The sequence below is a fragment of the Pezoporus wallicus genome, unplaced genomic scaffold (genome assembly GCF_028554395.1).
Source record: "Pezoporus wallicus isolate ANWC-B61680 ecotype Strahan unplaced genomic scaffold, APGP_CSIRO_Pwel_v1 contig_3952, whole genome shotgun sequence".
Taxonomy (NCBI): domain Eukaryota; kingdom Metazoa; phylum Chordata; class Aves; order Psittaciformes; family Psittacidae; genus Pezoporus; species Pezoporus wallicus.
The window spans coordinates 10,131,977-10,152,358 of NW_026635034.1; the positions used below are offsets into that span (position 1 = coordinate 10,131,977).

The window sequence follows — 20,382 nt, forward strand, 5'->3', positions numbered from 1 at the left end:
CCTCAGAAGCAACTTCTTTAGCCAGCTGCTACATTTATACTATTCAGGTTGGCTGATTTTTGGCAGCAATTTCTGATATACTAGCACAACTGGTATATGATTCCCAAAAACCCACCTATGCTTTCAATTTCTGTGTTTCTTTTTTCACCTTCCTTTGCATGCTAGGTACCTTAGACATGTTCATCTAAAGTTGCATGTCAAGAAGGATGGGAGTAAGTTCAATGGATACAATCTGGACAGGAAAAGATTCTAGTAAGGAGCAGGCAATATGCTTCAAGTTAATCAACTCAAGAGAAGTCTCCCTGTGCAGAATTTTCCTAGCATGAAGTGTTTAACTCAATTGGCTGTGCATATAGTTCTTTATTGGCCCTCTAAAGAAAAACAGGTTCAGCATAATTTCTTCTGCAAAAGCAATCTCGCTAGTTCAAATCACCCCCACAGCCGAAGTCCACACATATTCTGTATCCCACAGTCCTGAGGATGACTTGCATACAAAATTCATCAGTAACAATTCATAGGTCAGTGATTATTGTGTAGGCAATAGCAGGTGATTCTGGTCTGCACTCCTAACACCTCTTTAAAAATTCATTAACTACTATTACTAGCTATTTTAATAGTTGACATACTACACACATGGAAAACAGAGTTGCAAGTATCCAGATTTTCTTCCTGTAGCAGGCTCAAAATTATCACAGAAAATAAATGACATTCTAAAATGCGTAACTCTTCATACCTGTCCACGACTAAAGGTAAAGCGGTTCGATTCACTTCCCATGTCACAGTGGCAGGAGGGTTTGCTGTTATTTTACAGGCAAATCGAGCTACTCCGCCTTCTTGGACCTCAGTTGAAAGTGGCTGGACTTCAAATGCAGAAATGGCTAAAAATAAGAGAACATTGAATTTAAAAGACTAAAGTGAGGAAAAATTCCTGGCTAAACCAAACTCCAGATCACTGATCAACTTGCAAAAATACCCAGAAATACTTCAAATAGTCCTCTTTTCTACATGCAAAGAAAGACAGCTCTAATTACCCTGTTAGCTTTGCTTGGTAGCATGGTTTCACTGGCTGAAGGTTTACTTAAAGTAACTTTGCTTTAACCTAATGCAGTAAAAAAAGTTTCCATGAAAATCAATGACTCTCTCAAATGAATTAAGTACACAAAATGACTGACATGCAGATGGAAATCCTATCAATTATTAAACTAATGAAGTTTGTATCAACTAGTTTGAGACTGGCCCCACTACACTTAAAAGGAAAATTATTTGCAATAGAAAATTTCCAAGACACCATTTGGTTCCTGACAGTCATATTTTAGTCCTTTAATAATACTCACTTTAGTAAAAGCATCTGCAGAGCTAGACAAGTTCAAGTGTTAGATAAAAAAAATATATCAAAACCAAAAAATATCTCAGAATAAGTTTAATCATGTAAGAACACTTTCATCCCAATAGTCCAAGGAGTCACCAAGCAGATGCCTGATGCACAGAGCATCAATACAATTTTGAGCATTTACAAGTTAAGCAGTTCACAAAACTGAGCCAAATGAAGTGGCAGATCAATAAATACCTTACAGCTAACAGCCACCTAAGAAATTGATCAGTAGTTGGATTTCTTTGCCCAGAAAATAAAAGCCAAAGAGAAAGGAATACAAAACCCTCAAATTAATTGCTTATTTACTGCTACTTATAACATAGCAGGAAGACCAACTCTTCAGAGGCAACTCCTTTTGGATAGCTCACTACACAAAGAATTCCACACTTATTTCTACCCCCTGTAATTGCAGAGGGAACAATGTCTGCATAAACGCAACGGTACTGACTTGATTGTTTTTCTTTTTAAAAATAATCAGATTTCAAATAAACACCTACTCTTGTATAAATTATACAGAATATTATATAAATTATACAGATAAACCAATATTAGTAAGTTAACCATCTCTTAACATTCAAGTTTCATGTTGAAACAATTCTTCTATTTTACTTGCTTATTAATTGAATAGCTTTTCATCCTATTTACTCTAATATGTTCTCAATAATGCTGTTATGCAGAGAGGACACATAGAGTACTGATGCAGACCAAGCATATTAACTAACGCTGCTCCCCTCTGTCATTTTACTACTACTGCATAGCATCAACAGATTAATATTGAAGTGCAAAGGAAACATGACATCACCTGACTGCTTTCTCCTCCAGGCACAAATTAACTCCTAATCTTTCAAAGATTCCTATTATCTACTATACCTATTTTACTTCCCAGGTCAGAATAAATCCTTTTTTTTTTTTAGCACTGTATTGCTGCAGTTGCATTAGCACTGCAGAAATGAGCACTCCGGATCATACCAGCAGAGTGAGTGTTGCAGCTCTGTGGACAGACCTCCCAAAGACTCTGAAAACCAAGACAACTAAACTGCCTCCTAAGGCAAAATCACCTGAGAGCAGCAGCAGCTACACGATACAAACACCATGGCTGCTGAACACCTCAAATGTGATTCAGACTCCCAGGATGCAAAAGCAGAGATGCTCCTGGTATTCATTATTACCACCAGTCCTGTGCTTTTGGCAGGAGGTTCCTGCAGCTCCAACATGCTCTGCAGTCTGTTCCCTACCCATCTTCACCGCAGACAGAACTAGCCTCTCTCACTAGCAGAATTTAACCCAGTTCCCTATGTTCCAGCCTTTGCTCTTTCTTTCACTTATGAGTACTACCAGGTTCAAGAACAAAAAAAGACAAAACCAAAACAAAACCCAACCCACAACTCGCATAAAGATGCTACAACAGAAGTCTTACGTTTAAAGCCTATTGGTGGGAGACATGGGAACAGTTCTCTCCTTAAACAGACTTTTGATTGCTGAGACATCATCAGAAGAAAAAAGAGATTTAATAGTACTTCGCCTACCTACAGAAGTTCTATTTCAGGGAACAGAAACACTCAGTACAAGTCAAATAACATTCACACACACAAGGCTGTTCCCGTAATTTTAAACTTTCTGGGTTTGCTTTCACTGAATTTTATGCAGTCAGACTCTGCTCTAGTTTTCCACCACAGGGCCAGGGGGAAGCATCCAGGCTTTTCTTGCTTTCTCCCTTCCCTCCTCCTCTGTTCTAACCCCTCCCTACACAGACAACATGAGTTCACCTGAAGACAGAATAGTATTTCCTAGTGCTATTCTTAACAGATCTTCTAAAAATAAATAAAGATTAAAGGTAGAAGTGAGACTCCAAAGAGCTACAAAAGAAACTGAAGAAAAATAGTATTTCACAGAACACAACGTCATCATGATAGCAAGAAAGAACAGGTTCAACTTTACTATCTAGGAAATCCCATGCAAGTTGTTAGCTGAAGCTGATTAAAGAACATTTTTCCACCTGAGCAGGAACAACCTACTTCCTCAAAAAATTAACCTTTAAAGAAAGCAAAAGTCAGAACTATGGAGAACTGCACAAAATCTTCAGGAAAACACATTCATGTCATTAAATGTGGCTTTAGAAACAAAAAATCCCCACTTACGTCTTGTCTAAATTTATACATTGTTTATCAGTTTACCTCAATACTTGCTCCTTCTGTATCTTGTTTCCTCACGCAAATCTCTGGTTTCTTCTTAATTCTGACTTTATTTGTTCCAGTAAAATCTGTTTTTACAAGTCTACTGCTGTCTCATGAAATCTGACCTCTTTGTAACAGGCTTGTTTTCATGGCAAGCGCTGATACAAACTCAGAACCCCAAGACCAAGTAATTAAAGCAGTGCCCTTAAGAGGCCGGAGCTCTATAAAATGCATAAGAAACAAAGTCTCAAGAGACATACGTTGTTCCCAAAACCAACCCTGCAAAACGCAATAAAGGTAAGTGCCTTTTTATTTGAGTTTTCCCCCTCTTCTGCAGTCTATTTAATAATTTTGTTCTCAGATTTATAGCCAAAAGAAAACAATTAATGTTACTCTGAGAAGCCGATGCTCCCATCCTTTTAACTTGCAAGAGACCAAACACTGCTTACAGAAGAAGAAAACAATAGCTAGGAACTTTATTTACTTCTATAAATTCCTGCAATTTATGCAATAGGAAGATGTGTTTATACAGGTACTTTTAAATATAAGTATGGCATAAAACACATAGTTCTGTCCAGCAAAGTTATCTATGCAGAGAAATCAGAGTTCAGTACTCGTGTTAAGTTCCTTCATTTACCACTGAGTCAAATACCCACAGGCTAAAGAACCCAAATGATTGCTTACTGTCACATGCTGACTAAGAGAAACACTGCTGTGTCTCCTGCACCATGCATGGATTGAACAGTATCCTGCATGCATGCATGCAAAAGATTTTTTGTACCTAAATAGGTCTATATAGGTTTAACTGTTAAGGTACAAAAAAGTCAAACTTAAGAAGCTCATCCCTTACATCTCTTGTTTGCTTAAATACAGCAGCAGTGCTTCACTCACTTTAATTAAAAACTAAATAAACAAAGAGAAACAAACAAAAATGAAACACAACACACCCCCATTTCATTCACTCCTGAAATAAGTCCTGAAGGTTGTTCAAGCCACAAGTCCAGGTAGGTCACTTTTTCCCACACATGCTGCACTTTCTACTCACACACTTTGTGTCATTAAGTGATCTTCTGAATAAGCTTTCTTAAGAGGAAATTCCAATGACCTACATATATATTACTGTCAAAGTTTGCTGGTTTCATCACAGCTGGCAGTAGTCTGAGTCTGGACTGCAACTGTATAACAAACTGAAGATAAACCCCTGAATTGAAATCACTCCCTGAACTGAAGCAGTAGCACAGAACGGTTTCATCTAACCAGAATGCAACAGATATTGAGAAACTCTCCAGCACATGCTACCAACCACTTAAGTGTTTCTCAAGAGATAATGGCCACTTAGATAAATGAACTGCTCAGGTGGAAAGGACAAAAGTGCATAATGCCATTTGTAGAACTTATGTGTTAATGCTATTGGGAATTACAAAATAGCCCTAACTCTTCAAACGAAAACAAGAATCTTTTCCTTTTAATTCTCAGGTGAAGAGGCTTCTCTTGAGACAAATAAACTTGGATGTTAAAGAAAAGCTATGGTTTGTTCCAAAGAAATGGATTTCAGTTCAGCAAATAATAAATCCAATGGTGAATTTTCTCTTCTTGATCCAGTTTTCATGACGCAGTCTCTCTGCCCCTCTCTCTGAAACACTGTTTAAAAACGCAACAAATACACACATGTATTAGAGTTTTGCACCCAAGCCAACTTGCACATATTTTTCTGGAGTTCAGTGCAATTTCACAGTCCTCGAAGGAGTGAGGCTTAAAACAGATTTTGAAGGGAGTTCTGCCATTTGGCTGTACGCACACCTATTTCCAAATGGTTTACTACTCAAATGGCACACTCTGGCATGAATATGAATTGGGAATAATCCTTGGCTGAGTACTGACAGACACATGGCAAGACTAGAGACACACAGCTATTATCCCCATTTCTGATGAAGCAGTTGGAGTCAAGTGATCTAACGGGTGGATCTTTGCTGAGTTTCCTGGGAGACACTATTAAAACTTAAACTATTTCAGAGCTCAAGTTCTGCAGAGTACATAGAGTTCAGAGGTGAATGTCACACAAGTGGAGCAATATGGGTAAAGTTTTTCGTAAGTGAAAAGGGATTACTGTGAAAGGGTGTTCTTTATGTGCTACCACAACCATTCACCCTTAAAATTTTAATCGAATGCTGTTTGACATAGATTTACTATTTTTAAAATGTGAAGCATAAAATTGAGAGATTTCAGGTGAAAACACAACCTGATCTCTAAGGAAAGATTCAAAGAGCTGGGATCTGATTAGCCCTGGGGAAGGAAGCCAAAGGGAGAAATGACAGTCTTACAAGTATACAAAGAAGATATTAGAGAGGATGGGGAGCGATTCCTCAGTAAGAAAAAGCAGGAAGAGACTTTAGCTTTACCATGGGAAATTCAGGTTAGGTTGCTGAAGGGAAATGTCTTAGTAAGGAGCAGGTGAGTAAGGGAGGCGGTACAACTGCTAGCTAAAGGTGTACCTAGGCTGTTACCTACCTGGCCTGAGGACAATGACTCTGCTCCTGCCACTTTCCTTACATCAGATGCTACAGTAAAGATTCTTTCACAAAGAAAATTATTTTCTCCTTCAGAAACATCCAGAATCTATTAAGAGTGGTTTGGTTTTGGTTTGTTGGTTTTGTTTGGTTTTGTTTTTTTTTATCCTGCCAGGCAAAAGACAATTCAGAGCAGATTTGTATGAAGATGTTCTCCAGTTTTCCAGCCTCTGCTTCACCTTGCTCACTCCCCACCTTTTTCATTCTTCTTTTGCTCTTCAGAGCTTTATCAGTGTAGTATATTTTACATGGATAGGCCCTAAAATCTGCGGAAACAAGATAATGAAGCTACATAAAGAAAAGGATATCTAAGAAAGGAGTCCGTGCCAGAAGCACCCCTCAGTAGAGCATGAGTCAGGCAGCAAACAATCCCCTGAGGCGTAACAGACAGGTGAGGTGTGCCACTGCTCAACCTCACCTGGAATCGCTATTGCTGGACAGCGGTTTCTACACTGCTATTCGAGAGCTCATGCATTTGTGTAGCTTTGTCAGCATCCTTACACATCTCCATTCTTTTTGAGGCAAGTGAGTCAATGAACTTAGAGAAAGAAGTAACAAGATGATCAACAGGTATGAATACCTTTCAACTACATTGGGAAGAGGAGGATAACCCTGCTGATTCTGCACATCTTCAGCTACCACTATATATGAATATAAAATACTGGATATGCTCCTATAAAGTACAGATATCAGAGAAGTCTAAATTCTAGCAGGGACTGGGGCACTGTCTGCTCTGTGAAAAGTGCAGAACCTACAGCGTGGTATGTCAGTGGGCAATGGAGTAGGATCAAGATTGTAAGAGAAAACTTGCAAAGTGTCATACTAACTGCACCCAATGAATAGATTTCCTGTTTAAAGAAAATAAAATTGAAAAAAATAGAAAAGGAGAAACAAAAACAAACAAGAGGGAGATGAAATCAAATAAACAGTAGCGTTACTTAAATAAAAGGACTCCTCAAACCACAATATTGTCAGTGTAAAAGCCCTTATAGCCAGGTATACAGTTTTGCTACAAAGCAAGGTTTGGTTGGCATTTAAGGTAGTATTTCCACATACAGAAATATTTTAGTAATTTTCAGATTCTTTGTTAATATCTTTCCTCAAGAAACATCTGAACATGCAGGTTAACAGAGAGCTTTTTCATGAGACAAAAAGCCCACGTATCTACAGAAGAACTATGGCGCTGGCAGGATGAAAACTGTTCAGAAAAATCTAACCGCACATTTAGCCCTAAATCTACACTGCAAATACCTCAGAAAAATCAGGTTTTCCTCAATAATAGCTTTGAAAAGTGCCTCTACCATCACACCAAGTGGCAGTAAAACTCCCTTAAAAGAAATGTTTATTCCTTGACTTGCTGAAATTAAATCTGAGGAAGAAAAATCTTCCCTTTACCAACTAAGCAAAAGGGTTAAATTTAAATTCTTTTTTTTTTTTCCCATGAAGAGTTCTTCTTTGGGACAAAACCGGAAACCTGGGTATGGTTTCTGCTCCCTTTAGTCTACACTGAAATGAAAAGTAATCACAGAACTGCAAATAATGCTCCCTTTTTTAATACACTCTATCTACACTGTTCAGGAACATACAGAACGAAACCCCACAGCCTGCTGTGTATACTAGAAATATCAGCAAGCAGGATAACATTTAGCCTATCACCATACTATTTGTGAAACAGATTACACTGTATGTTTTCGCCGATATCTTTTGAGTTGGACATACATCTAGGATAAACCTAATAAACCAATTTTTTTCTCCTAAAATGAAAACCAGAAGATGAAGAAATGTTCTTCTGTGACCTTACCAATATCAAGAAATTCTTAGACTGTGATATGATGAACACCACAGCAGCAGTTTTGAAGATGATAGTTCAGAATTGCATTGAAAAAGGATTCCAGCCTCAGGTTATTAGAGCACTACAATTAAATAATTGGGAGGTTAAATGAGACTGAAACTGCTACATTGATTTGACACTATCAATAATTTATATGGGACACCTATTAATCTGTCTATCCCAAAGATTTTTTTTCTTAACCATTTGCCATTTAAAATCTCCTAGCAGGCATTTTAACATTTTAAAGAAGGTGGGTTGGAATTACAGCTCATACAGAACACAATCATCCTGTGGTGATCATTATTATTCTGATGTTTTGGAAAACCCTGCAGAGTGGGAAATCACAGAGCCACTAGCTTAGCACTACAACTTGAGTTCCTCTTCCCACCTTCCATTTTTTTTCCTAAGCCAAAGGATAGATTTTATCAAAATGAGGTCACACCCTGGGAGCTAATGGCATAGTTTACTGGCATCTGTGCACTTCATGTTCACAAACCCAGAAAGGTTGAGAGCCAGACATTTAAAACTGCTGACACATATTTCTTCATTTTTATCAACCTCTTGACCAGTGGGAGTTCCATCTGGGATTTCAACAGGCTTTCAGGCAGGGCCTTACACCTAAGAGAGATAAGAGACCCTTTACTGAGAAAATACGGTGCCTCCTTAATTCTCTAGATGTTGTGTATATTACTCCATAACTCTGGCATACATTTGCTTAGTTGGGATAAGAAGGAGGGAAGGAGGAAGACTGAAAGGCGAGTTGCTCAGATTTGGTTTACTAATCTTTACACAATTTTTTTACAAGTGCAAAATATGCCAATACCTCAACTGAAAACAAAACCTAAACAAGCAAGCAAAACAAGGAAGGTCTGAATATTGCAAAAAACAAACAAGATTAGGAACCCCATTTCTACAGTGTAAAAGACATAAGCACACAGAGCGAGGCTTATTTGAACTCAAAATTTGACATTCCCTATAGACAGTTGATCCTTCACACCATGTTTCAGTTCACAGAATAGTATTGGCAGGTTGTAGGCAAGAAGCAAATCCTTCTGAGGCATTAGTGTGCAAGACCCTCTCAAAACCGTATTTTGAGTTTTGGTGGGACCAGAAACTGCTCAGCACATAAGGGTACTTAGAGAAAGCTTTCACTGATAAATACCAAGGAGACCCCTGATGAGGTAATGAGTGAGGATTTGGGCCATCTGCCCTTTCTGCTGTTCTCAATTCATTACTTCTGCTCTGGACAAATCTTCAGGGCCCTAAGTTAAAGGGTGAGGTCCTTTACAGAGCTTACTACAGTTTTGACTCCAACAAACTGGCAATTACATCTGAGAAACAGTCTGGTCTGCTAAAACTTACGGTCATCTTATTGCAAAAACATTTACTTCTAGCCTATCATGTACTTAGTTCTGCCACTAAAACTAAACAAAGAGAGGGAACTACAATAGAGAAAGGAATGGAAAATGGAAATGGTGTGTTTTAATTTTTCCTTTCCTCTCATATTCTTGCCAATCTGCTGACAGATGCCCAAGTATAGTTTTTAGACAATGATTTCCAAACTAAGATGCATATCACCAGAATTACTCTCCAATCTCTGGTAAGAAGGGAGAAAAGGAAATAAACCATATATAAACCCCAAACTTTTAAAATTCAGTACAAAACTGTTTCTTTGTGCATTAAAATCTTTTCACAGCAATGTCCATGACTGCACACACACCCCCAGAAAAAATGGTAGCATCTGCCCACTCACAAACTAGCCACTACTTTTCTGGTACTGAAGAATGCTGTAATCTAAAGGCAATGAAATGGAGAAGCAAAGAGGTCAACAGCCTGAGCACCCTTGAACAAAAGTTCCCTTGGAGATGTCAGCTGCAATCTCATTTGTTTCCTCTAACACTTTCAGGTCCCCCTGCTCCTTTCTTTAAAGCCCTTATTCAGTGGCTGACAAATGATCACTTTAAAAATCGCTGTACAGGAATAACCAAGCCTGAATATGTCCACTAAAGATCACTAAGCTCTCCACTGTTTGGGCTGGGACAAGATCCTGTAAAGGTGTTTCTGGCCACACACAGACACGGTTTTCACCACCAGCTTCTCAAAGTTAAGACCAGTCTGAAGTTTCATATGTAGCATTTTCTCTTCCTGAAAACTTGGAAGTCAAGTAGATCAGGTCTTTAGGAAGATCCTACAGTATCCTTATTCCTTCTTTCTTACAACATCCTCAGAAAGTAGGGAAGTCTATTGTCTTCTCTGCATACAGAATCGAAACTATTATGAACAAGTTTCTGATCTATCCCAGTGCAGAAAATTAAGAGCTGGTCTCAAATGGATGCACATTGAAGACAGTTGATAGGGAAGGAGAAGAAATTTGACAAGATAAGGAAAAAATCCCTCTGCCCAAGAACCAATAGCCTTTTCTTTGTACATCCTGACTTCCCCAAGTTTGTTTTTGTTTTCATTTAAAACAAAACAAAACCTACTTCCCCTCTTGCAAGAGCTCTTTAGAAGTGTGAAGTCTGGAGACAGGGTCTCAGAGACAGAATATCACCCATGACTGCTCCAGAGAAGTAACAGCAGAAAACAAAAGAACAAATAAGGCACACGGTTCTGGAACAGCCTCCCTTGGGTGAGCCAGTTTTGGAAATGCAACACCTTCCTACACGCATAGACATCACTGAAGGCAAAAACAAGTCCTACCACTGCCATTTAACTATTGTCTCAGAAACTTTCAGACCTGTAAATGTTTCTTTCCTGGGCATAGGACAGATGGGCAGATCAAATGGCTCACCAGATTCTAAGTATTTAAACACGTAGCTGTCTGTCTAAGCTTTCCTTCTCTGATAAAACCGTGAATTAAAAATTATTACAATAAGCAACACAATACCAGGAGAGAACAGGAGTCTCTAATTTTTTCAAAGATAAAGCAATCATTTCATCTCAGGATATATTGTGCTGTATGAAAGATGCTCTTTCATTTTGCTAAATAGGGAGAGTATGTTCACTATCACTTTTGGAAAGCATTACCTTAGCAACAGAAAAGAGTTCATAATCAGCATACCTGCTGTATGTTAAAAAAAAATATAAATAAATCAAAATATTTAAAGAAAATTGGCTCCTCAGAAGTAGATAATCCTTTCAAGATCTCTTAAACGCAGAAACATGCATACAAGAACAGAAATGTATAATTTGACAAGGTGGCTATTAGACTGTACTCTTTCCTCCTCTCTTCCTCAGACCACTGGAACAGACACACAGCTGGTTATTCATTACATTAACATAATTGTGACAATAAATGGGATCCTAGGCAGCACCAGTGTGCTAGAGAAAACAACAGGAGGATCCTAACTGACAATCAACCCATAAGCCTTATTTTACTGTTCATTCTCCGGGCCATGAGGCGCTCTTAGAGCCCCACTGAGATGACAGTCCACAAGAACTGCAATATGGGGCATGCATCAGCATTCCCAATCTGTCAAGGAAGAAAGTACAGGATAATACACCCAAGTCTTTGTAGTCCACCTTGGTCAAAGCAGCTAATGATACTGCCATGATGCATTCCACCTCTTGCAGCTATGCATAAGCTATTCACTTAGGTATTCATATTGTCTTCCTACACCTCAATCATTTAGTGAGTGGCAAAAAGTATACCACTACTACCCTTCCTGATGAAACCAGGCATGTAACACTAGCAGTGTTTTAAAGGAACTAAAAGATTGAGGCTTAGAAGAATATACTCAACAGTTTATTGATGGTGTAACTGACATACCCCACTGAATCCTGTAAACAAGCATGAGAGATTTGATCTTTTCACTTTTGAAGGCATCCCAGCTGGGGTTTTCCCTTCTCAGTCTATCTATCATTCAGGCAACAGCGTGTGGCCACAGAAGCGCACAATAAATGCTAATGCACTTATCAAGGAATTCCCCTCTGCTTTTCTACAGACAAGAAATGTAGGAAATAGTACAGAAAAGGCAGACAGTAAGCCACATTACCCAGCTTCAAAGCTGTTCTACTTGTGTGGCTGCATGCATTCAGGAGAAAGAACACACCACTTTCTCCCTTGCAAAGACTGCTTTCCTTCAACAGTTTGCCAAGTGATTGCCTTCTAGTATCTTTGCTTAATCCTACAGATGCCTTTCTTTGGAGTTGTTGCTATTCTGTGAAGAATTAGTTCAGCTTAATAGCCCAACTGTTGCATGCAGAACATCCAGCACAGTTTTTGCACTTCACAACGTGAAACAAAAGATCATGGCATTTAAGAATAAAATCACAAAGAAAAATAGAAATAAAACAATAAAGACTGACTGCTATGGTTCTAAGAAACAACCCCAAGAAGAAGAGCAAAAATATAATAATCACTCAGTGCCAAACAGAAAAGAATTTCAACACTGTGCAATAAGAGCCTCCAGCACTGAAAGCACTAAAGCTGCCCCATTCTGATCAATGAATTTTGCTGCAGAGGCCAGCAGAAGGGTAAGACCTCTATTTATCAGTCATGTACCTTTAAAAATAAATAAATGCTATTCCTGGCTAAAATACAACAAGACCCTAAGCAGAATGCAGTGCCCGCTCTTCACCTCAGCCTGCCCAGCTCATCAATCAGAGGAGGCACCGCAGAGCGCATCCCAGGACAGGAGCAGGGCCCCACACATTCCTCTGCCGCGCCGCCCACCCTGAGCCTTCCTTCACATCTGGGGGGAGGCAGAGGAAGAGGTTTAATTTCATACAGTGGCAAACTGACACCAGCCTCAGATGAATGAGCGTAAGCTGATACGGTGGTGCTGTAAGTCTTCAGACTGTCAGAAACGCTATCCCTGAGAGAGATGTGCACTCTCCATCTTTTGCTCTCAGTGTTCCAGAACCAGCATCCTAGGATGAAAGACAATTTCACTGCAAAACACTGAGGAGAGGCACTGGGAATTCAAGCCTTTCAGCCCCCTCCCCAAACATCAACATTTCAGCATTCTCATGGGGAAATGAAAGAAGAGATGCCTCCACTCTCAAGGACCAAACGCCTGCAGCTCATTTCCCTGTCACCAAATGCCCCCCTCCTGCATTACACAGCCCAGAGATCTCTCCCCTATAGCTCTCTTTCTACAGAGAGTAGTAACTAAAAGCAAAATTCTGAATGTCTTAAAGTTTGAGACCATCAGGGATAAAAACAGAAACAAACTTCACAGAAAAAGACAAGTAACAAAAGGCACTATCAGTACTTCTTATTTATTGAAATGACTTAAATCTTCTAATGAGACATTTATCTGAAAATTTTTGGAGGTAAGGGAGCGGGAAGAGGTTAAAACTCCTTCAATTTTCACATAAAATCAGTGTGGCATCCACGTCACAGAAATCCTTATGTTATTCCCCAAGTATGTTTCTCTCACTCCCTTGCCTGGAAAATATCCCGCAAATTTGTTCTGAACACACCATAAAAGCCCTCATATCAAAGGCAGAGAGCAGAAACAAAAACAAATTTGTCAATAGAGAAAGTCACCTTGTTATGGCTGTTTACTGCCTGGGGAGGAGGCAGTTGGCAGTCACTGGATTTCGAGTTTGCCCAGTCATACTGCAAGCAAATAACCACGTTCTACTAAGTAGGTAATACCTCTGGTTATTAGACTGCTTATACTCCGCAATACACAATGACAACCCATTTTCCTTTTCCACAATTTTCTAAAGCTCATTATTTATCTCCAACCTAAGGCCATGAATCAAAACCACCAGGAAAATGCCGAGGGAAGTGTTATTTGGAGAACAGACAAGCCAGTACCCTAGTCTCAGACATCATGTTCCACCATGAAACAAGCAGGCTCTGAGAAAGGTGACTCATCCTCTGGAAATGCAACTGCAGACATGAAAAGAATACTACCAGGCCTCCAAGAAGACCTGTTCAACAGGTGGTGTATTTATCCCAGATTATCTGACATGCATGTAAAGGCATATAACAGAAAAGTTAAGCAAGGTTAGATTACCTCACACTTCCTTCCTCTCTCGTGCTCTTAAGATACTTCAGGCACTCATCTCAACAAATACCAAATTCTCCCTTTTCTCTCAAAAAGAGGGAGAGAACAGAATACAACAGACCAAGCCTCACTGTATTTGCTTCTAAATTATGCACTTGTACTTCCATCAGCAGCAGTGCAACAACTTGGCCTGAAGCCAGTCAGAAATCCCTCATAATGCGTTCAATAAGCCAAATCAAAACAATACATAGCTTATGAGAGAGGCATAAAGAAACTTGAGGGTCATATTTCATCTGCTGCAGCTCACCATGTTCATTCAAAAGGAGGCAGAAGGTTAACTGGCGGGATATGCTCTTTAATGCCTGTTATTTCCAGTGGAAGGAGCTAAGCAACACCATTCTGAGTATTTCACAATGTGGATGAGCAAAATATTCTAATCCTAAAGGAACACAGCCCAGCTGAAGGAAAGATGAATGGAAGAGCTAGGCAACACACTGAAGAGAAAACACACCTCCCTAGTTAAACTCAAAGCTGGGTTTTGGACACATTAATTATAAAATTGAAAATATAATACAAGTTTCATAAAGCATGGAAACACATTCTTATTGTTAAAAAAGGGGGATTCTAAATCAGCAGACAAATGAACAGATAACACCACTGCACACCTGGAAAATGTTGTGTACAATAAAATTTTGTTTTTTTTCAGGTGGAAATGGGCACTGGATAGAAAACATGAGGTTCTACCCTCAGCTCTGCAGCTGCCAGTGCTGTCTATAGGAAAGTAAGTTATTAATTTGATCCTGCAGAATTTATTCTCTTCTCAATTTTCTCTACATCTAAAACAGAGGCAACACACTAATCTTTTACTTACCCTAGGCTTTTCTGGATTGCTTGACTGCATATATGAGAGGTAGTAGGAGCATTAATATTCATACATCATACACATTAAAACTAAGAGTGAAATTAATAGAAATGAATATTCTTAACCTTCTCTCATATCAACTCATCACTAAAACCTACAGATTGGGGGGGGGGGGGGGAAGCAGGGTGGACGAATCATGGAAAGGAGGGGAGGAGAAACAACAAAAACCCCACAAAACAAACCAGCCTTATTGCACTGATGGAATTGAACTGATCTGTCCCTCTTCATGAGCACCACACTGTGCTGATAAACTAAATCTCTCTTTGATTGAAGGTCGAATTAAAGCAGAGCAATGCAGTAACTCTTCTGACCCAAAAGTAATCCACTCAATCATATAATGCATCCCCTTCCTTTTAGTAAAATGAATAGCCCTCCATAGAACCTTTTTCTTCCTTGACAAGTCCTTGACAGAAGAATGTGAATCTGGACAGTTAAATGAATCAATCACCAGCTGCTAGTCTAGGGCCAAGATGGTGAGCCGAGGGGCCTGCCAGAGTTCACTGACCACTGGTCAAAGCAGGACAAAGGCTTTGCCTCTATGAATAGCCCGCTTCTGGGATCCAAAGGTCACTTAGCAGCCTTGGAAACGGTCCCCTCTGGTTATTTAAAGTTCTCAGGCTATTCTGCCAGATATTGTTTCAGGTGGTCACCATCTTTCCTCTTCACAAGTTGGTGAAAGGCCAGGCAGCCATTATTTAGGTAAATGCAAGACAATGGTAAACACAGCAGCAACTAAATAGTGAGGAAAGGAACAATTAAAATTGGTACAAATAAGTCCTCATAATTACAACTTCTGAACATGACTGTAAAAAAAACCCCAAACATCTTCAGAGCAAGAAGGTCTCAGCACCCACAGGGCAAGATCCTCAATAGGATCCAGCAGTGTACCATGCACTGAAGATATGAGGTGTTGAATACTTCAATGCCTTTGAGACGTTATACATAAACATGGCAGGAAAAAGAACAAAAAAGAGCATTAGGGCTTTTCTCCAGTCACAACTGCTGGGCTGCACTTCCAGAAAGTTGCCCTGTGGCTCAAGACCTGTAGCCTAGCAATTAGGTGGTAGTCTACACTATGTGCTGGAGTAAATCCTTGAGACCAGATGACAGAGAAGGTGAAACCCACAGGTGCTACCTCCTTCGCAGTGCTGGAGCCTGCAGTCCTCCCTGCCACCTACCTAATACCACACACCACAAAAAAAGCTTTTCTCCCATACACCAGCAATAAAGCAGATTTCCTCTCAGTCAAGTCACAGAGAAAGTAACGGTTGTACTGACAAACACCAGAGAGCATACAGGTGGGTACTCACAAGCTTAAACTGTAGTCAAAAGTATAAATTAAATGTAGAGTTTGTTGGTACTGTGCTAAAATGGTTTCCTAAATTAGACTGTGCTTGGATAAACAACAGGTTTATAAATGTTGCTCTACAGTATCTTCACCGGTCAGTAAACCTTTACATATAAAAAAAGTACCTGAGGATTATTATTAAGTTAAAGCTATTGCTAAATACATGCTTAGACACCAACCCATGTTTTGCTTGAACGAGAAAGTTCCAATAAACTTATTTAACTTGTCTCAGAAGTTATCACAGTTCCCTCCATCATGAGTCCCATTTTCTTGACACTCTGCCTATATAAAACTCTACTAGTTTCACGTATATTTCATTTTTTGCTGCATTACACACATCATTAGGTAAATTAAGCTAAAACTAAACTTCCCCACTAACACAGCATTCAGTATATCCACCTCTTACACATGTGTATACATACACAAAATGAGAATTTCCAAACCCAAATGCTCAGAAGAAACTTTAGAAATGAAGCTGTTTATGTAACTGATTTGTTCTGTTTATATACATGCTTTAGAAAACAATCCAACTGCACAATTGCTCTTCCCCCGCTATTCATAGCACCAAATGAATGGTGCTCACATAATGAGCATCTTTTCAATATTTAGTTTTCTCTTCTCCATTCAGTATGTAGCCTTATTTCTTATTTATTACACTCTGTTAAGCACTGCCCTGAAGACAGAGTTACTAACTTCCCTATAGCCTTTTCTGCAGGGCTCTGCACTACAGTTCTTCACAAATGTTAAAGCATCTACTCTTGAAAAGTAGATGTATTACATTCTGTCATATTTTATTACTATTGTAATTTTACTGTTGGGTCTGGACAAACAGTTGCATGGTGGCCCAAAATATTCACTAAATTTAGGTGTTCAAAAGAACACATTGATCCTTCACAGCACCTCTTGTATGGCAACCACAGCTCCCCCAACTTGTTGCAGTCCCAACTGATCAAACCCCAAAACCTAGCATCAAACACCAAGACTGTAAGAAACCCATGATCATAGACTTCCCACAGAAAGTAGAGACCAGTTGACTTGTGTCGCATACTGTAGAAGCTACCAGCTCAAGCAGTGATGCAATTTAAATCCTCCACAGATCCCCTTACTGGGAGGTTATTCTTTGTCTTCATGAAGTTCCCAAGGAAACTCCAGGACTCCTGGGTCCACATTCCATGTCCTAAAAGATCAGCTGCTCTGACAGGCACACCGTCTTGAGCCAGTCTTTGACAGCCCCTTAGTCCTCCCCCACTTCCAACTTGTACCCATGACAATCTCCAAACCGAGCCAGCCCCAGGCCACAAGCTTTTCCTTAGCACCAGCCGCTTCCCAGCAATGCATTTCTCTTAGCCTTCCTGACCTCTAGACACATGAGACCACTCACACCTCCACCTCACCCACTTCCCCTCCTAAACTTCCTCTCCAGGTAATTAGACCATTGTTTTCACTTGCTTCAGCTTTCAATGCCAGCTGGTTTCTCCAGGCAGTGTTAGATCACACTTTAGCTCCTCATTAATTCCGAACAGGGAAAAAGGCAAGTCCACAACTGCCTAGGACTGCTTGCTTAGAGGGAAAGCCCACCTCAGTGTTCATAAGCAACATTATCAGCACAAACAGCATCTTCTGTGTCTCTAGCTAGTCATGCTGAGTAAGTCTGTGCTGAACGTGTGCCAAAAAAAAAAACCCTCAAATAAAACTTCAAGATTCTTCCTTAAAACTTACAAGGCAATCAAATTTGCAAAAATATTCATAGCAACAGCAAGATCTATTTCCAGACACAAAGACCACTTGCCTAACAAATCCCATGTCCCTATTCGCTAGAGCAGACATTCCCATGCTATCCTACTGCAAAACAAAAATCCAGAAAAAGCAGTTTCATATTAGATTTATTCTAGGGAACAGGATAAATGGTCCTGAAGTAGTATACTGTATTAAAAATAAATAAATAAAATCAAAGAGATGGATACTGACATGACGAAATTCTATCCAAAAGGTTAACATGTCAGAAACTCAGCAACTACAGTGCTGCAATATAAATATCTGGTAAGTTTAACAAGCAGAGTGCCACCAGCTCTCTTGGAATAAGATCAAGAGCAGAAGAAAGTCTACCACTGTTGGTTGTTGTTTTTTTTTTTTTTGTCTGGTTGGGTTTCTTTGCAAAAGTCATGATTAAAAGCATCAAAAGGCTGCATCTCTACTATGCACAAATAAAATTCGTCAGCAGATTCTTTTTCTTGGGGTGGGTGACGGGAAGACTTCAAATCTTCTCAGAAGATGATGGGTTTTTTTCTCCCACTGATACAACTCCATGCTCTGCTATTCCTTCAGAAACAGTCCTGCTAGGAGTACTATAGCAAGGCCCCTCTAGCAATTCAAATCTATTTCACCTTACCTAGAACAAACATTTTGATTATTTTAAATTGAAATAACACCTCAGTGAAGTCACCTTCAGACTGCTGTTTCTTGAGATGGTCAGAGCTAATCTACCAGTTAGTAGCTGCTAAAAAGTGAAGACAAACTCTCTCCATATAGTCCCAAATCTCCATTACTCTTGCCTACTTACCTGAAGCTAGCTCTAGCACTTGTGATAACACAGAAAGCCAGTTCAAATCATGACAGCTAACCCCATTAGTTTGGTAACTATGTAGATTAACATCAACAACAACAAAAAGAAGACGGTTTGTTTTGGTTTGGTTTTTTTTAATACTGCCAGCTTATCAATCAGATGAGCACCACAGACTGCTCCAGGGATATGGCATTAACTGCATCCTGTTCTACAGCTCCAAAATTTCAGTACTAGCATCAGCCACTTTATTTTTAAACCATGATTTATCACTCTCTTTTTGCAAACTAGTGAACTTTATAGACCATTGCAGTTTCCTTTTTAATAGCTTTGTGTTTATGTCATCAGTAGTCTTTCATATCTAGTGCACACCAAAAATCCCACAGGCTAATGAAGGGCATTAAAGAAAATGTCAACGTTCTAAACGCTCATCTAAACAGAAAGCACAGATTTTGAAAGTCCTTCATTCACTCAGTAAGATCTACTTCCAGCATCACCTCTGGTGTACAAAGGCTAATATGACTTTGACACAGCAATGAAAGAAATATGTTTCTAAACTGAAGTGTCATAAAATTCTTCCTAAGAAATGTTTATTACATTCCAAAAAAATTACCATTTTCAATAAAACCTTTGACCATAAAATAACCTAATACACTACCATGTGTCTCATCATTAGCAGATCAGATATGATGACTTTTGTGCAGAGAAATAGTTTCCTGCAGTATTTTACGATAGACAGCACAGGTTTTTTTCCCCTGTGTGTGCATACTTTTTATTGTTATTGTTTATTTATCTTAAATAAAGTCATGCAAAACCAGTAATTACATTGAGGGGAAGGGAAGAATAAAGCACTGTGTGGATTTCAGGGATTCACCATCTGAAAGCTTTTATTCTTCCACATTGAAGGAAAGTTATGACCTTTGACATATGGCCATGGTGCCAAAGAAACTGCTCATAAATGTGTGTCAGTAAAGAAGCAGAAATCAATAAATTCATTTAATCCAGTGAACTATTATGTAGTGAGACACAATATATTTTAAAGAGCCAACTGCTCTACTCTTTTTCTCAAAAGACAAAAATTTTATGTAATAGATTTCTGGATATTATTTTTGGAATGTTTTACAATCTGAACTTTATCTATGACCTATTAACAAATATGCCACAATTTGTTAGTATATTCATTCCCGTTTGAATAATCCCTGGTATAGCTGGATTCAGGTAGCACCACAGGAACACTAGCAGGTGGGTAGGTAGCCTATTAACAACCTCTACCATTATTAGAGATAGCTATCCACAGGAATCAAAACACAGGCAGATGTTAAAAGTGCATATTTTCTTACACACCGGGTGCTCAATCGCAGAATGAATGAGATATTGTTCATCATTCCAAACATAGTAATTTTTAAAGACCCAGCAAAGAACCACTCTACAACATATATTATAAAGGCTTTCAACAAAGCATTTGGTCACCTACCATGTATTTTATGTGAATCAGCAAAATCAGGTAAAGATAATGACCATTAAAAACTAAAACTAAATGCCATGTGCTGGGAATGTCACAAAACTCCCATCAATGCTACCAAGAATTCCATAGTTAATTTCTTGAATCCTAATGAGAAACAAAACCAAAACAAATCCCCATACC

The 20,382-nt window shown here is 39.1% G+C and overlaps 1 protein-coding gene across 1 annotated transcript in view; it reads right to left on the minus strand.

Annotated features, from left to right (window-relative positions):
* The window catches only part of PRTG (protogenin), a 79,231-nt gene that overhangs the window by 46,862 nt on the left and 11,987 nt on the right, over nt 1-20,382 (minus strand). Inside the window, exon 3 of the mRNA XM_057398034.1 lies at nt 734-878. Coding sequence (XP_057254017.1) covers nt 734-878 — 145 coding nt within the window. The remainder of the gene's footprint in view (nt 1-733; nt 879-20,382) is intronic.